This window comes from Cervus elaphus, chromosome 5, assembly GCF_910594005.1.
Source record: "Cervus elaphus chromosome 5, mCerEla1.1, whole genome shotgun sequence".
NCBI lineage: Eukaryota > Metazoa > Chordata > Mammalia > Artiodactyla > Cervidae > Cervus > Cervus elaphus.
Window position 1 is genome coordinate 132,689,966 of NC_057819.1, and position 16,398 is coordinate 132,706,363.

General features: G+C 40.4%; 1 protein-coding gene across 6 annotated transcripts in view; it reads left to right on the forward strand.

Moving 5' to 3' along the window:
- Positions 1–16,398, forward strand: part of ABCA5 (ATP binding cassette subfamily A member 5) — a 56,123-nt gene that overhangs the window by 13,707 nt on the left and 26,018 nt on the right. For all 6 annotated transcript variants that reach the window (XM_043905689.1, XM_043905694.1, XM_043905690.1 and 3 more), the window contains 13 exons: positions 930–1,018; positions 2,514–2,743; positions 4,318–4,459; positions 6,032–6,220; positions 7,618–7,765; positions 9,108–9,276; positions 10,606–10,664; positions 11,294–11,404; positions 12,785–12,960; positions 13,701–13,820; positions 14,849–14,987; positions 15,503–15,593; positions 16,015–16,154. In XM_043905689.1, coding sequence (XP_043761624.1) covers positions 930–1,018; positions 2,514–2,743; positions 4,318–4,459; positions 6,032–6,220; positions 7,618–7,765; positions 9,108–9,276; positions 10,606–10,664; positions 11,294–11,404; positions 12,785–12,960; positions 13,701–13,820; positions 14,849–14,987; positions 15,503–15,593; positions 16,015–16,154 — 1,803 coding nt within the window. The remainder of the gene's footprint in view (positions 1–929; positions 1,019–2,513; positions 2,744–4,317; positions 4,460–6,031; positions 6,221–7,617; positions 7,766–9,107; positions 9,277–10,605; positions 10,665–11,293; positions 11,405–12,784; positions 12,961–13,700; positions 13,821–14,848; positions 14,988–15,502; positions 15,594–16,014; positions 16,155–16,398) is intronic.

The following is a 16,398-nucleotide window of genomic DNA, read 5'->3' on the forward strand; positions in this document are numbered from 1 at the left end:
ACAATTTTATCTTGAGTTATATGACTTTCTAAGTCTATGTTCTTTTCTCCACATAATTGTTTTTGTACATGATATGGTACATATTTTAAAATCTCAAGTTCTTCCACCAATAAACTTTATTAATTCTATGTTTGAAACATGGAAAACAGCCTTCAATGCCTAAGCCTCTGAACAAATAATTATCAACCAAAAACATTTATTGAAACAATGTTACAGTCATTATATTAAGTATTATATTTGTGACTTGATTCCAAAAAGCCTTCAGATAATTTTTCTTTTTTTCTGTGGACCTGCCTTTGCATCTGGAAAGCTTTTTTTTTTTTTTTTTTTAGGCCCCTCCCGCGGGGCAGCGCGGGACCTGCCTGCGCGCGGCCTCGCGGGCTGAGGGGCTGGAAAGCTTTTAAAGCTGATAATTCGTTGTAGAATGACTTACCTTAAGCCAGAAAAGTGGTTTATTTTAAAAAACCTCATTGGAAGAGACCCTGATGCCCGGAAAGATTGAAGGCAAAAGGCGAAGGGGGCAGCAGAGTATGAGATGGTTGGATGGCATCACTGACTCACTCAATGGACACGAGTTTGAGCAAGCTCCAGGAGATAGTAGAGGGCAAAGGAGCCTGGCGTGCTGCAGTCCATGGGGTCGCAGAGTGAGACACGACTTAGCGACTAAACAGCAACCATTAATTTCTCTACTTCCATTTGTGTGCATTTACTACTCAGTATCCTAACACATGTAACTCTTTGATTTCAAAAATTTCAAATGAACAGTAAGGGATGTGATAGACTTTGCCTTTGGAGGGCAATTGCTTCTTTTCTTTGCTTCTGTTAGCGATGGATCAGTTGTATCACTCTGGTAACCTCTGGGTGCTGTCTCTAAGGAAAGCACTCGTGTATCGTGCTGAACCTTACCTCTCACGTTGTTTCCTCCGTAGCTGGCTGTTCCCCATCCTGTGACGCTGTCCAGTTCTGGACCTCAGGGTTCACGGTTCTGCAGGCCTCGATAGACGCAGCCATCATACAGGTAACGGTGCTGAAGGAGGGCAAGGGTTCATACCGTGCCCTGAGTCTTTACCATCAGAGTTCATTTCACTGCTGTCCCATGTACCGAATTATATCACTCAAGTCAGCTCCTTTACAAAACAAGAGACGGAAGAAGTCATATTTTCTGATTTAATTCTTTTGAAAGCCGCTTTTGTTTCATGGTCTCAGGCACGCTGTTCAGTGCTCTGTGCCCCTGTGTGATCCTGTCTGTGCTGTCTGCAGGCAGTATTTATGGAAGGTCTGTGTTTGCCGACTTTTCCCCTTGAATAAGAATAACTTAGTTTAAAGACATTACCTATATTATCTTAATCATAGTGATAGATTTTATTTTTTAACAGATATTTATCACTTGTCTGCAAAACACTTTCTCCATTGTGTACTAGTATCAGCCTGTTTAGTCTTAACACTTGGTGCTGTTGTTGCCTGCATTTTATTCATGCACGTGAAACACAGGAAGATGAAGTGACTTTCCAGACCTCAGTTGATTAGCGGCAAAGCTAATTCAGACTGTGGCTTTTGGGCTCTCATTTCTGTGTTTTAGTAACATACTGCCACTAACATTGTGTGTAAATGTTGTATTTGCACTCTGAAGACCTGACCCAGTGTGTCTCCTTTCAGTAGAAACGAACAGCAGACCTTGGGTGGGAGCCCTGTTGCTGTTGGTTGTCAGAGCGCTGTGCACACAGTGACTGCAGAGTGATGCTCACTTGACAGGGTCGTTGTTAGAACCACAGGAGGTGATGCGCAGAAGCGTCCTACAGGCTCTCACAGCGTGGTGTAAACGTATCGTAGACACAGTATTCAGTCACACACAAGCTCAGGCTAATGCTGGTGAAACAAATACAGGGCATATTGCATTGGTGGTGCTGAAGTACCTATTTGTGTTTTGGCCAAAGACCTTAGCTGTCCACAGCCCAGACCTCACCACATGACCAGGCGGAGCAGAGCTCCTGGTAGCCGTTCATGTGAGCATTAGGTGGAGTGTGTCATGTGCATACATGGTTCTATGATCCTGTCTCTCAACACGCTGCATGTGTATATTTTTTTTAAACAGTAGAAGAACCTACTACCTAAAAGAACATTTTTAAAAAAGAGAGTTATTCTTTCATGGCACTTGTCATCATCCTTTAACTCCTCAATTTTATAAACAGATATTTTTATTAAGATGCATATAGCTGTCACTAAAGATAGTTATTGTACAGTTTTATTTTCTTTAACAAATTATTTAATAAAAATGTGTGTACTTCCCAGTTTCAAACTTGAAACTTTCTGACATGCTTCCAGAAGGAGTGAAAGCAGTGTCCTGTGCAGTACCATGATACTGGGGTCGGCCACTCTATTTCTGGTGTGTAGTGTTTTGAGGGTTCTGTTTGCAGTGGGCTGTGGACTAACTTTGGGGATGTGATTGTCTCAATATTTCAGGGACTGCTCTCAGAGCTAAGTTAACTGAATGTGTTTACATTTTCTGATTGTAGATGAAGACCAATGTTTCTTTTTGGAAAGAGCTGGAGTCAACTAAAGCTGTTCTTATGGGAGAAACGGCTATTGTAGAAATAGACACCTTTCCCCGAGGAGTAATTTTAATATACCTAGTTATAGCGTTTTCACCTTTTGGATACTTTTTGGCAATTCATATCGTAGCAGAAAAAGAGAAGAAGTTAAAAGAGTTTTTAAAGATAATGGGACTTCACGACACAGCCTTTTGGTATGTTACTAAAACTTTGTTATTTAGTGTGGTTAATAATTGTGTAAGTTCTGCAGATCTTCAGTACTGCAGTCTTGTTGCTCACCAGACTCGATGAGGTCCTGAACCTCTCTTTTTGCAGTTCCCACCTTTGTCATGGAGTTTGAGACTTGTCACAAAGCTCCAGCAGTTGATTGGCTTGTTCAAACATAAGGGAGGTGGGATTTGGGAAGCCCGTGTCAATATTATATATTTAAGTTTTATTTTGTATTTTGTTTGATGAGGCATGCTCCATGTATTTCAGTATATTTCCGTGTATAGAAAAACAGGAGATTGTAGAAAGTTAGAAATTAATCTCTGTTACAGTCCTCCTCAAATACCGTAGCACGTTCATGTTGTTATGTTCATATACACAAACTGAAGTTTGTGTATATGGGCTTTTCCCCCCCTGGGAAAAGTTACTTTTGTGAATTTTTTAGGATGAAAATATGCAAATGATTGTTTCCAGAGAAACAAATGAAGGAATTTCAGCAATGAGCATGTTAACATTTTTGTACAATGATAATTCTATAGAGGCACGCGGTTTTATAAACAATTCCAAGTATGTTTTCTCTACTTGCCCCCCTATGCAGTAAGAACATTTATTTTGACCTCACTTTGGGGGAGACGTTAGTACTGTCAAATGTGAGTTGTTATTATCAACCATTTTATTCCATTTAGCTCAGTGCAGCAACTAAACCACTTCACATAGTGGGGTTATTCCGTGTGACTTCACCTTTGCTCATCTCTTCCTCCGAGGGTTTTGCTGGCGGTTGGCCCTGAGCCACGCCGGAACATTAAATGTTGGGGGAGACAGAGCTGGGGGATTTAGGCAGGTCAGTTTCTCAGTGCTTCATTGCTGCCTCTGGAAAATGATGGCTTTACTTTTGGTAGTTTAGGTATCTTTCAGTCCTCTTTTGGTGGTTTTTATGATGCCGTACATTAAGTTACCTGCTAACTGGAAAAATAAAAGCAAAATAATAAACTGTGGGGCAATTCCCCTGAGCTCCGATTTGAGGAGAAACGTCGAGTCCTGTGATGAATCTGTTGTTGATCTTGGTCTCACGTAGAGTTGAATAGTAATAACATTGTTGCCTCGCAGGGTGGCCTTTACAACCATCTAAAGTACCAAAAGCCATCACAGTTTAACTGTCGTGTGTACCATAGAGAAAATCACCAGTCATTAAACTCTTTTGTATTTTAAGAAAATCAGAGTTGTGCATTTGTTGAACTTCTGAAAGTACTAGATTTAAATGAATCGTGATTTGCTATAAATCTGTAAGTTTTTTTTGACTCCTGGAAAGATAATCACCATTTTATCTCTATATGAGATGATAACTGGATAATTTTATCTACAGCTTAACCAGTACTATACTTTTCATTACGTACAAGAGCTTTAATTTTCAGTACATGAGCATACATAGAAATGAAGCGATTGGCTTAATTTTAAGAATGAAACAGCTAAAATAAAGCTGAAGTTTTGTTTAAAATGATTTTTTTTTTAATTGTTAAGGCCTGTGTATTTAGCCATAACTGTGTCTGTGTTCCCCTTTTAGGCTTTCCTGGGTTCTTCTCTACGCAAGTTTCATTTTTCTCATGTCCCTTCTCATGGCAGTCATCGCAACAGCATCTTCCTTATTCCCCCAGAGTAGCTGCTTTGTGATATTTCTCCTTTTTTTCCTCTATGGCTTATCATCTGTAAGTACTTTTACTTGAAATGGGAATAAAGAACTGTTAAAATATTTGATTAGTACAGTAAAGTCTTATTTTTTGGTTTACTTGCAGTCGACTTCCCATGCAAGACAGGATTGTTCCTTGGTTAATTCTGATGCATGAGTTGTATCATTGTACCTCCTCATTTTTAGGAAAGTTACAAAATATTCTCAAGTTTAAATTTAACTAGTTTTCACATGATGTATTCCACACATATTTCTTCTGAGTCTGTCTTTTATGATCTTCATATAACTGCTTATACACCATTAAGATGGTCTTGTACTAGACTCTATTTTTTTTTGTTTTCGTGAAATCCTAAACATTTCCAGGTAATATTTTTTACAGGATGATGCTGCGTAAAGATGTGTCTTTGTAAATTTAATTCTTTGACAGTGTTGATACAGGTTGGGTATTTGGTTGAATGCTGGTTGTTCACGACCAGCTTTTGTTTGTTTTCTTTAAATATGTATTTGGCTGTGCTGGATCTTATTGCAGCCTGTGGGGTCTAGTTCCCTGACCAGGGATCACACCTGGGCCCCCTGCATTGGAAACATGGAGTCTTAGTCACTGGACCACCAGGAGAAGCCCCCAACCTGTTTCCTGTGGTCCTAGTTCCCATTCTGATTGGCTCACGTGCCCATGATGTATCAGTTGTGAAATATTTTGACTATCATCTCTGCTCTTTAACATGATAATTTGTAAATAACTTGTATGTTAAAATGAATGTTGCTCAGTTGTGTCTGGCTCTTTGTGACCCCATGGACTATACAGTCCATGGAATTCTCCAGGCCAGAATACTGGAGTGGGTAGCCTTTCCCTTCTCCAGGGGATCTTCCCAACCCAGGGATCAAACCCAGGTCTCCCGCATTGTAGGTGGATTCTATACCAGCTAAGCCACCAAGGAAGCCTGCCTCAAATAATGTGTATGCTTCTCTATATAGTTGCGTGGTTTTTAACGGACTGTTTCTTATCAACACATTAAAAGATGGATTCTCTATTTAAAAGCTTGTTGAGTTATTGTTTTGTTCATATTCAAACATATCTAACTGCAGAAACACCTAGTAGTTTTTGGTTTCTGTGGGGTTGAGATGATCATGTTTGCCTATTACATAGATAAAGAGCAGTTTTAAATCTTTGTCAGTTTATATTGTTAACGTATAGCATTGTTTGTATGAAAATTAAATATCTCAGCATGACCTTTAGAAATTTGTTCTTTTTTAGTTACTAAGACATGTGTGTCTAACTCTGTGGGACCCCAGGGACTATAGCTCACCAGGCTCCTTTGTCCTTGGTATTTCCCAAGCAGGGATATTGGAGTGGGTGGCCACTTTCTCCTCCAGGGGATCTTCCCAACCCAGAGATCGAACCCGTGTCTCCTGCATTGGCAGACGGATTCTTTACCACTAAGCCACCAAGGAATTAATTAGAAATTAATTGAATTTTAGGGACTGTAGTTTCTAATGAAAATAGCTTGCTCTTTCACAAGCAAAAATTTAATCTTCTTTTCACATCAGTGTATATGAACAATGCATTAACATTAACATTTGTATCTTACAGGTATTTTTTGCTTTAATGCTGACGCCTCTTTTTAAAAAATCAAAGCATGTGGGAATAGTTGAATTTTTGGTCACGGTGGCGTTTGGATTTGTTGGCCTCTTGGTGGTCCTCATGGAAAGCTTTCCCCGCTCGTTAGTGTGGCTCCTCAGTCCCTTCTGTCAGTGCACCTTCCTCATTGGCGTCGCACAGGTACGTGAAGTGTGTATCTTGCTTTCCCCAGATGCTTTCTTTCTCTCCACTTCGATGCAGCGCGTTTACTACCATGAATCCTACCTTTGGTTTGCAAAAGTTATTTTACAATAAGCAAAAGGATGCTATTTGAAAACCGAAGTACTTTTATATTGATTTCATTTATATTTTCTCCATTTTTAGACTTTTCATTGTATGACCTTTTTAATCAACAAGCTCTCCACTTTTTGCTTTAGTGAAATTCAGTAGTCTGTTTTATTGGAGCAACTCAGCTTGTTAGAAGTGACTGCTTAAAGCACCAGGTGGCTCAGTTGTCCAGAATTCACCTGCCAACACAGGAGACACAGGTTTGATCTCTGGGTTGGAAAGATCCCCTGGAGGAGGAAATGACAACCCCCTTCCATCCAGTATTCTTGCCTGGGAAATCCCATGGACAGAAGAGCCTGGCGGACTACAGTCCATGGGGTTGCAAAGAGCAGGACACGATTGAGCGACTTTCTTTTTCACTTTCATTGGTGTTTATAATGTGGTTTTTCTTAGTTTTTATAGAGCAGTGAGGTTCTAAGAGGAAAATTCTTATAAGAAACTGCTTTATATATTAGAACATAAATTTGGTTAATGTGTAAAGAAGAAAAAAGTGTGATTACTTCATATAAGAGATTACTCACACTGGCTGGATAGACTTCTGATTTGCAGGACTCGAATTGTTTGTGAATTTCAAGTCTAACGGATGTGAATTATTTGAGACCCAAAAGCCGGTGTTGCATGTTCTTAGTGTCCACTGTGTCCCCCTTCATTGAGGAAGACAGGATTATAGATTCAGGGGTTTGTGTTGAGTGGGAGGGACTTTCAGTGCCACTTGACCCACCTTTGTTTCACGGGTGGGGATGCTGAACTCTCCGAAGTGCAGTTAGAGTCTTCCCCTCGTGGCGGGCCTGAGACAGGGCGAGACCTCAGTGCTGCTGTCCTTGCCCCACTCTGTCAATACATGTGCTTTGCATAATTCAGTAGCGGTGTTAATTAGTTACAGCATCTTCTCCCTTTTCAGGATTGAAAGGTGCTGACCATAAGTTTATCCTCTGATAACTTGTTTGACTTCTCTGGACCGTAAACCCTTTTGCTAACATCAGTTTTCATTTCATTTGATAGCCATAGCACTAAAAAGACATGCTGCAAGAACTGACACACAGCTTTAAAAACATGATCAGAAAGGGTTGTCGTGATAAACTCGTATTTTGGTCAAGTTTTTATTGTTTTCTTTATAAGTTCATATTACTCATTTGGCTAGACCATTTAATCTCCTAAGCAGCCCAGTTTCTTGACTCTGGACATTACTGTTGGCTTTTGCTTGTTTTTGACCACTTTTGTATTATCGGGTGGGCATTTCTGTTTTTCAGGTCATGCATTTAGAAGACGTTGATGAAGGTGCTTTATTTTCTAATTTGACTGAAGGCCCATATCCTCTAATTATCACTCTTATGATGCTGATACTTAACAGCATTTTCTACATCCTCTTGGCTGTTTATCTTGATCAAGTCATTCCAGGTATGCAGATAGTTATTGAATTTTACTTGAAAGATTTTTCAGGTTTTTGTCCACATAAAGTTACCTTAATATTTTTTTCTTACAAGATTAATGGTTTATTGTTTTTGAGTTTTTTAACTCAGATTATGTTTACTCACTCATGTAACAGAGGACCTTTTTAATTGTCTTAAACGAGAAGGAAATCAATGGCTTCATTCAGAGTCCGGAGTGAGGGTGGGCTCCCAGTTGGTTGCCTGGCTTGGCTGTGTCATCAGGGTCCCACCTCTCCATGTGGCGGCTCCTGTCTCAGAGTCTGGTGGATTTACCTCCTGCTGCCGCATGGGGTTGTGCTTCTTCATTCATGTCCAGTGGGAGAGGGACAGGGGCCTGTGCCCAGCAAGCCCTTCGCTTCTCTCTAGTTGGTACCTGTGCATGGCTGGAGCAGAGGGGTCACCAGAGCCTGCACGGTGCCCATCGGGTCCACTGGACTCTCTCTAGTTGGGAGCAGATCCCTCTGAAACATGGTCATGGGTGGGGGGGCGTGTTAGAAGGGATGGGGAATGTTGATTCCTTGGGGAGAACGGGAGAAAGTCCATCCGTGCCGTGGGCAGCCAGACCGGAGTCTCCTGTTCGTCCTGCCCTGTTACTCTCCTGCTGCTAAAAAGTCCTCTCTGTGAGCTGTAGCAGCCTTTCCGAATACTGCCTGCTCCCAAAAGCCTGAGGTGATGCTGACTGAAGCTTCAGACACCCCAGTGTGCTCCCTTCACCCTCTGAGCCCTGGTGAGCACTCATGCCTCACGTTGTACGCGGCATGTTAGCCTCAGGTACGTACAAGTCCTCGTAATGAGGGAAGTCTCTAAGGCGGAACATGTGCTTGGCTCACCTGTTACATTCCGCGGACTCGCAGCAACCCTGAAACTTTATGGACAGGAGTTGTCTGTCAGTAAGACTTCTATTTTTCCCACATTGTTGAGTTAGTAATTTATGTCTAAATTTTAGGCAGTCGTGTCCCACCCTTGGTGCCCCCATGGACTGTAGCCCGCCAGGCTCCTCTGTCCACGGGATTCTCCAGGCCAGAATACTGGAGTGGACAGCCATGCCCTCCTCCAGGGATCTTCCCGACCCAGGGGTTGAACCCAGGTCTCCTGCACTGCCAGCAGATTCTTTAGTGTCTGAGCCCCCAGGAGGCAGCGCCGGCACCTGCCACCGGATCAGTCGCTGCGCCTGGTCACTAGTCACAGCGCAGACGGGGTCTTGTCCGCTGTGGCAGAGTCACAGACTGCCTTTCCGATTTAAACACTAGTTTTCAGAAATAATTTGTTAGGATAACTCAGTTTTTGTTTTTTCTCTCTCTGTTTTTCAGGAGAATTTGGCTTACGGAGATCATCATTTTATTTTCTGAAGCCATCATATTGGTCAAAGAGCAAAAGGAATTATAAGGAGTTATCGGAGGGCAACATGAATGGGAATGTCAGTTTTAGTGAAATTGTTGAGCCTGTTTCTTCAGAATTTATAGGAAAAGAAGCCATCAGGTATGATTTCATCTCTGGCAGTTTAGGTCTTAAGAACTGCTCATGGGACATGCCACATGTAAATCCTGTCTTTTATGTAATATATGTAAGCATGGTATCTTAGCAGATTTGGTACACATTTTGTGATTTTTAAAACAGTACCAAGGGCTAATTCTCTTTTAAGTTTTTATGTTCTTTGTAACCATTGAGAATAAATTTGCTTCTAGGTTTGACACTTTACATTTGAATAGAAAATTTTTTAAGTAATAAAATCTAGTATTTATAAAATTAAGCCATTTTAAAATTTCTTCATTATGTAAATTAAGAGGGATTCCCTCATAGCTCGGTTGGTAAAGAATCTGCCTGCAGTGCAGGAGACCTGGGTTCAGTTCCTGGGTTGAAAAGATCCCCTGGAGAAGGAAATGGCAACCCACTCCAATATGCTTGTCTGGAAAATGCCATGGACAGAGGAGCCTGGTAGGCTATAGTCCATGGGGTCGCAAGAGTTGGACACTACTTAGCTACTAAAACCATGTAAATTGAAGCAATAGATACTAGTTTTCTATTTTTATTCGAGCTACATTGTCTGAGACGTGCCAGACATTAAATTGTACTGTTAATTTGATAGACCCTTAGAAACTGTGACATAATTAACTTGTCACACCAGCTTAATTTCAGAGAACCAGAGAAATTCATAACTATTCCTTACTAGTTCAGTCAAAACCAAATTTAAAAAAAGGAGAAAGGGAAAAGAGAGAAAAGTGAAAGAAAAACTGGAGTATAGTTTGTGTTTTTTAAATTCAAGAAAAACATACACATGCAGAGGAGAGTTAGGTATTTAAGATGCAATCAGTGAACTGGTGGTAGACCTTCTTAAGAGTAAAAGTTAAACTAATGAGCAAGACCATTAATTCTTTAAAAAATAATGTAAAACATTTAAAGTGCAAGAAGAAAATCACTTCAAGACAGTTTGAAACGTGTACCGATGTGAAAAAGCATCTGATTTTTAATCTCCCTTAACTGATATGATAAGTATTAATTACAAATCGAAAAGAATCAAATATGAAATAAAAATTTGCTTGAGTCAAATGTTTCAGTTTCTTTTTATAGGTTGGCTTATCATGAAAAATGAATGAATTACACTTAAAATGGAGAGAAGTAATATACTCTTTTCTTGTAGTTTCTTTAAAATACTTTTACTATTGTTGCCAGGTTTCTTTGGTTTATTGTTTTAGTAGGAAGATACTTTATTCCCATTAAATATGACAGCTTTGATTAAAAATATCATGCACAGGGACACACACTTGGAGATTGCTTGAAATACTTAAAGTAGTAACTGGTGTTTTTCAGAATCAGTGGTATCCAGAAGACCCACAGAAAGAAAGGTGAAAATGTGGAGGCTTTGAGAAGTGAGTAACTCCTAGTGTTCAGTCTGTAGGATTAGGGTACAAATGGGAAATTTAAACCCTTTTACCACAATTTTCTATCTTTCCTCTAGAGATACTTTCTTTATGTGATTAATGTTCAGAATAAAAGTTAACAATGTCAAGGTAGTAAAAGAAAAAAGTAATATCTACTAAGATGAAAAGTTGTCAATTCTTAAAACAAATCCATGTCCTTTCTAATTTTTTTGTCACGCATGTGTATGCAGGGCTTCCCAGGTGGCACTAGTGGTAAAGAACCTGCCTGCCAATGCAGGAGGCATAAGAGACTCTGGTTCTTAATACCCTCGGGAGTTCCCAAAAGTGGGTACATGGAAACCCCCCTCCCAATATTTTGTGCCCCCTCTAACTCTGTCAGTGTGACAAAAAAATAAAAGTTTATTTTGTGTTACCTTTTCTTACTATTCATACTGTTGACTATAAGAAAGAATTATTGTTGTGTTACAATATTAAATCTTACATTATTAAATATGCTGGTAACTTCTGTCTTTAAATTTATTGACTTATTTCAAGATTGCTCAAGTATTATGATTTATCTTATTGTGCAAGACTCAGCAAATGAAGATCAATTTGAGCGTCCTTTTTTCCCGCACCAGGTCTGTCCTTTGACATATACGAGGGCCAGATCACTGCCCTGCTTGGCCACAGCGGCACAGGGAAGAGCACCCTGATGAATATTCTGTGTGGGCTGTGCCCGCCCTCGGATGGTAAGAGTTTTCTGACTTAAGGATCTGTTAATTCGTTTTATTAGGGTTAGTAACTAAGGTACCATGGTCATTTACTTATCCTTGAAATGTGTACTGATTGATTTTTGTCAGTGATTTGGTATCAACTTCTGTGTTCGTTTTTTCTCCTTTTTATTACACTCATTTATTCTTCAGCAGAAAATAAAGATGATTCAGTCATATTTAAGTAAAAATGATCTAATTTTGTACCTGTTTTATCAGCTATTTTACTTGTGTTTATATTTATTGTTCATTTTCAAGGAAGGATAAACCAATTAATTGGAAATTAAATGAGGCCTATAGACGTTTTGGTTGAGAAAATGAAGATTTCTAAGTGAGCACCAGTAAGTTCAGAAGGAAAGAATGACAGATGTCAGTACACTCTCCTTAGAGTTTTTAGAGCGATCCCTCAAACGTGTAACTGCTATATGTGGTTGCCGTATGTGGTTGTAGGTGAGAATTCAGTACAGCAGCTCCCGTTTTCCAGAACCACGTGGAGCTGCAGGGCAGCAAATATTTCACTTTAGGAAAGGGCTGAGTTTCCGTGTATCGGTTCTGCATCTTTTTAGATGTGGTTTAACTTTGTTTCTAACTGGAGGATAACTGCTCCACAGTATTATGCTGTCCTCTGCCACATATCAGCAGTGGTTTAACTTTTAAAATTAGTTTGATTTTGTCGCTTATCTCTGTGTTACTCTCTGATGGTAATTATAATATCTTTCATTCATGTAAGGATTTATTATTTTTGGTACAATTTTCCACACTATCACATTGATTTAATAGTTCTTAAGTAAAGTGGTATATATTAATATTCAGCTTATAGGATAAGAAAGCTCAAATTTAGATCAAGTGATTTTCCCAAAGTTACGCAGCTGGTCAAGGGTAAATTTTAACTTCTTTGTTCTCTTTGCCACTGCATAGTGCCTAGAAATAGGGGAAAATTGTTGCTGGAATATTATTAATAGTGTAATTCATGCATCAGTGGATAATTATACTTAATGTTAAACCTCTGATTCCTTGCTCTCTCTGCTCTGTAATACGCCCTGAAAATGAAGGACAATTATAGGGAATATAAATGAGGCTGGAATATAAGTGGAAGCAGATCACCATTCGTATAGAAATTAGGGTGTGTTGTGTTTTCTAGATGTATACTAACTCTTATTTTATGTCTGTTATTAATACATACAAATAACTAAATTGTTAAATTATCATACGTATTGGTATTTATACTTGTTAGTATTTAAATATATTAAATATCAATAAGTATGTGATATTGATATTTATTGATATTTAATATATTTAATGTAAATATACTTATTGATATTTAATGTATTTAATGTAAATGTATATTTTGCTTTTTAGGGTTCGCATCCATATATGGACACAGAGTCTCAGAAATAGATGAAATGTTTGAAGCCAGGAAAATGATTGGCATTTGTCCACAGCTAGACATACACTTTGATGTCCTGACGGTAGAGGAAAACCTGTCCATTTTGGCGTCTGTCAAAGGAATACCAGCCAACGCTGTCATACAGGAAGTGTGTTATCTGTGTAGAAACCTTTACTCTTATTCACTATAAATTAGTAACCTTTTGCAGTAATCTGTGTAATGAAAATATGCTTGAAAATGTAAATATAAAAACCTCCTCTGAGCCAGTGAGCAGAAAGTCATCTTAAAGAATCAGATGGAACTTGGAGCAAAAGTTGCAGCACATAGAAAAGTCCTCATTCCGTCTGGAGGACTCGAGTCTCTCCATGTGGGTGATTCTTTTCTTTTCACTTCCACCCGCTTCCCCTGCCCGACAGACACATACACACGGAGCCTTTGCACTGGCCCCCTTTTCCCCACCAGCCAGGGGTCACCGAAGTAAAACAGGCCCTCCCATCAGCAATCTTTTTTATTTCAAAATTATTGGTGGGTATGCGTCAAAACTGGGCTTCTCCTAGTGGCTCAGCAGCAGAGAATCCGCCTGCCAATGCAGGAGACACGGGTTCCATCCCTGGGTTGAGAAGATCCCCTGGAGGAGGAAATGGCAACCAACTCCAGTATTCTTGCCTGGAGAATCCCATGGACTGTGGCCCACCAGGCTCCTCTGTCCGTGGGATTGCAGAGTCAGACGTGCCTTAGTGACTAAACAACAGCAGTATGTCAAAATTAAAGTCTGTACCAGGAGAACATTTTAAAGGTTGATAATAAATTGGAGCACTTAAAAACTAGTGTTGATAATTATGTACATGATGAGATGTAAAAAACGTTTATTCACACTTTTCTTCATAGGTGCAGAGAGTCTTACTGGATTTAGACATGCAGGCTATCAAAGATAATCAGGCTAAAAAGTTAAGTGGTGGCCAAAAAAGAAAACTGTCTTTAGGAATTGCTGTTCTCGGGAACCCAAAGGTGAGCAGATAATAGTGTTGTTGATGAGATAGTTTTAAATTAATTTGAATAAAAAAGCAAGTTGTAGAAATATATACATAGACACAGTATATGAAACATACATAAAATGCTATACATTATTATGAATGTAATTATAATAATAAAGTTTTAAAACTGAAGTCAGAAAGATACACAACCTCTTGAAGACAGTGGTCATCTCTCAGAAGGGGAAGGGGTCAGATGGACTCCACTTACGTCTGCAGTGTTTTATTTCTCTAAAAAAAGATCTGAAGTAAAATAACATGTGTTAAATTTCAGTGGTGGCTGTAAAAGTACTGTTCTATTACTCACTGCAGTCTTCTGTACATTTGTTACAGTTATAGTGATACTCTAATAATAAAGACAGAACAAAGGAATCGCTGTCTCTCACTGTTCTGTGGACTTGCTTTGTCTGTGTCTGTTCTGCACTGTTCTCAGCCCTGTGGAAGCTGAGCAGGGCTGGGCCCTGTGTCAGAAGGCTGCCAGGTGCTTGCCTGCAGCCAGGAGTCCCGGGGTCCCCCGCCCGGCCCTGTTAACCCCGCCGCTGTGGCCCGGGGGGAACCCGGGGTCCCAGCTGATGGCAGTCGCTCTTCCAGTCCCCACCACCATGTTTCTGAAGTGAAAGATAGTCCTGAACTGCTTTCCTTGAGCTAATGTGGAACATAATTCTCTAATGAGCAGTTGTCACCTCTACAAAATTTACCTGTCTAGCCAAAAGCAATACACCCAGTGTTGTTTTTCAGTGTTTTGTTTCTGTTTATTTATCTGATTGTTATTATACTTAGGACTTATATATTACAGACACTAGTCTTTTAAAATTAAAACCTAAGAAAGGAGTCACATGCCAAACTGATCACTTTTTAAGTTGCTAAGTCAGGTGTGAGTGGAAAACTCAGACCTAGTGCATTTTAATACAGTGACTAAATGGGGAGGCATTTCGGGGCCCACATAGATTGTACATACCTTGGTTTTCCTGAGGCTTCCCCATCTCCCCACCCCTTTGCATGCAGGTGCTCCTGTTGGATGAGCCAACAGCTGGGATGGACCCGTGCTCTCGTCATATTGTCTGGAATCTTCTGAGATACAGAAAAGCGAACCGGGTGACAGTGTTTAGTACTCACTTCATGGATGAAGCCGACATTCTCGCTGGTGAGATTTTTTAACTTGGTTTTTTAAAGGATGAGGTCTTGGGCCCAAATGGGAATTAGACATAGAAATGCTAAATTCTGAGGAATAAATACATTGTGCTTTCTTCACCAAAAAGGTATTATTATACTGCTTTTAAAATCACATGTTTTTGTGTTGGGGGCGAGCCCCTGACCCTCCAGGTTCGGTAATCGCCACGAAAGCTCACAGGCCCCCTCACAGTCCCACTCCTGGCATGAGTGACTGCGGACCCGGCGCAGGGCAGGGTCGGCAACGCGCAGAGGCTTTGCCCGCCCAGCGTGGGAGCCAGACGCACTTCCGGGGGCCCCTCCCACAGAATCGCCCAGGGTGCACTCAGTTGTTCCCACGTGTGGGAAGTTGTTGTAATAATGTAGTGATAATTAATGTGATAATTTACTGTATTAACATTGGTGTCTCATAGGATAATCCAGAAAATGTAAACACGTTATTAATGCTGTCACAGATGGTAAAATTGAAACGCCAATCTCTTTTTGCAGATAGGAAAGCTGTCATATCACAAGGAATGTTAAAATGTGTTGGTTCTTCAATTTTTCTCAAAAGCAAATGGGGAATTGGCTACCGGCTGAGGTATTGTTCCTTTTTTTTTTTTTTTTAAATTATTTTTATTTGTTTATTTAATTTTTGCTGCAGGGTCTTCCCTGCTGTGCGGGCTTTCCCTATTTGCGGCAAGCAGGGGCTACTCTTCACTGCAGTGAGCAGGCTTCTCATTGCCGTGGCCTCTCTTTTGCAGAGCGCAGGCTCTAGGGTGCTCAGGCTTCAGGAGTTGCGGCTCCCAGCCTCAGTGCAGGCGCCTTAGTTGTGACGTACGTGGCTTAGTTGCTCCCGGGCATGTGGGATCTTCTCGGATCAGGGATCGAACCCGTGTCTCCTGCTTTACCACTGAGCCAGCAGGGAAGCCCTATGGCACTTGTTTTGCTTAAAGCATTCAGCATTTACTTTGGGCTGTTCAGAGTCATTGTGAGAAATCATGGTTTTGGGTTTTCTCCAGCATGTACGTAGACAGATGCTGTGCCGCAGAATCTCTCTCTTCTCTGGTCGAACAACACGTCCCTGCGGCCACCGTGTTACAACAGAGCGAGCAGCAGATAGTGTACAGCTTGCCTTTCAAGGACATGGACAAGTTTTCAGGTATTCCCTCTTCTGGCTTCATGGTCACTGAACTCGGGTCCCGCTTGGGGGACCAGCTCTCTGAATCTACTTGGTGTTTTACTTGGTTTATTTTCTGTGTAACATTTACACGCTTCCAGGTACCCAGAGTTAATATTCTGTTTCTGCTTTATTTTACTTTTAGAAACCAGAAATGCTGTAAGCCAGCGTTTCTTTTTTTTTTTGTATAAATGTCATGTAAGAAATTCCTAACTAGTATGTTAAC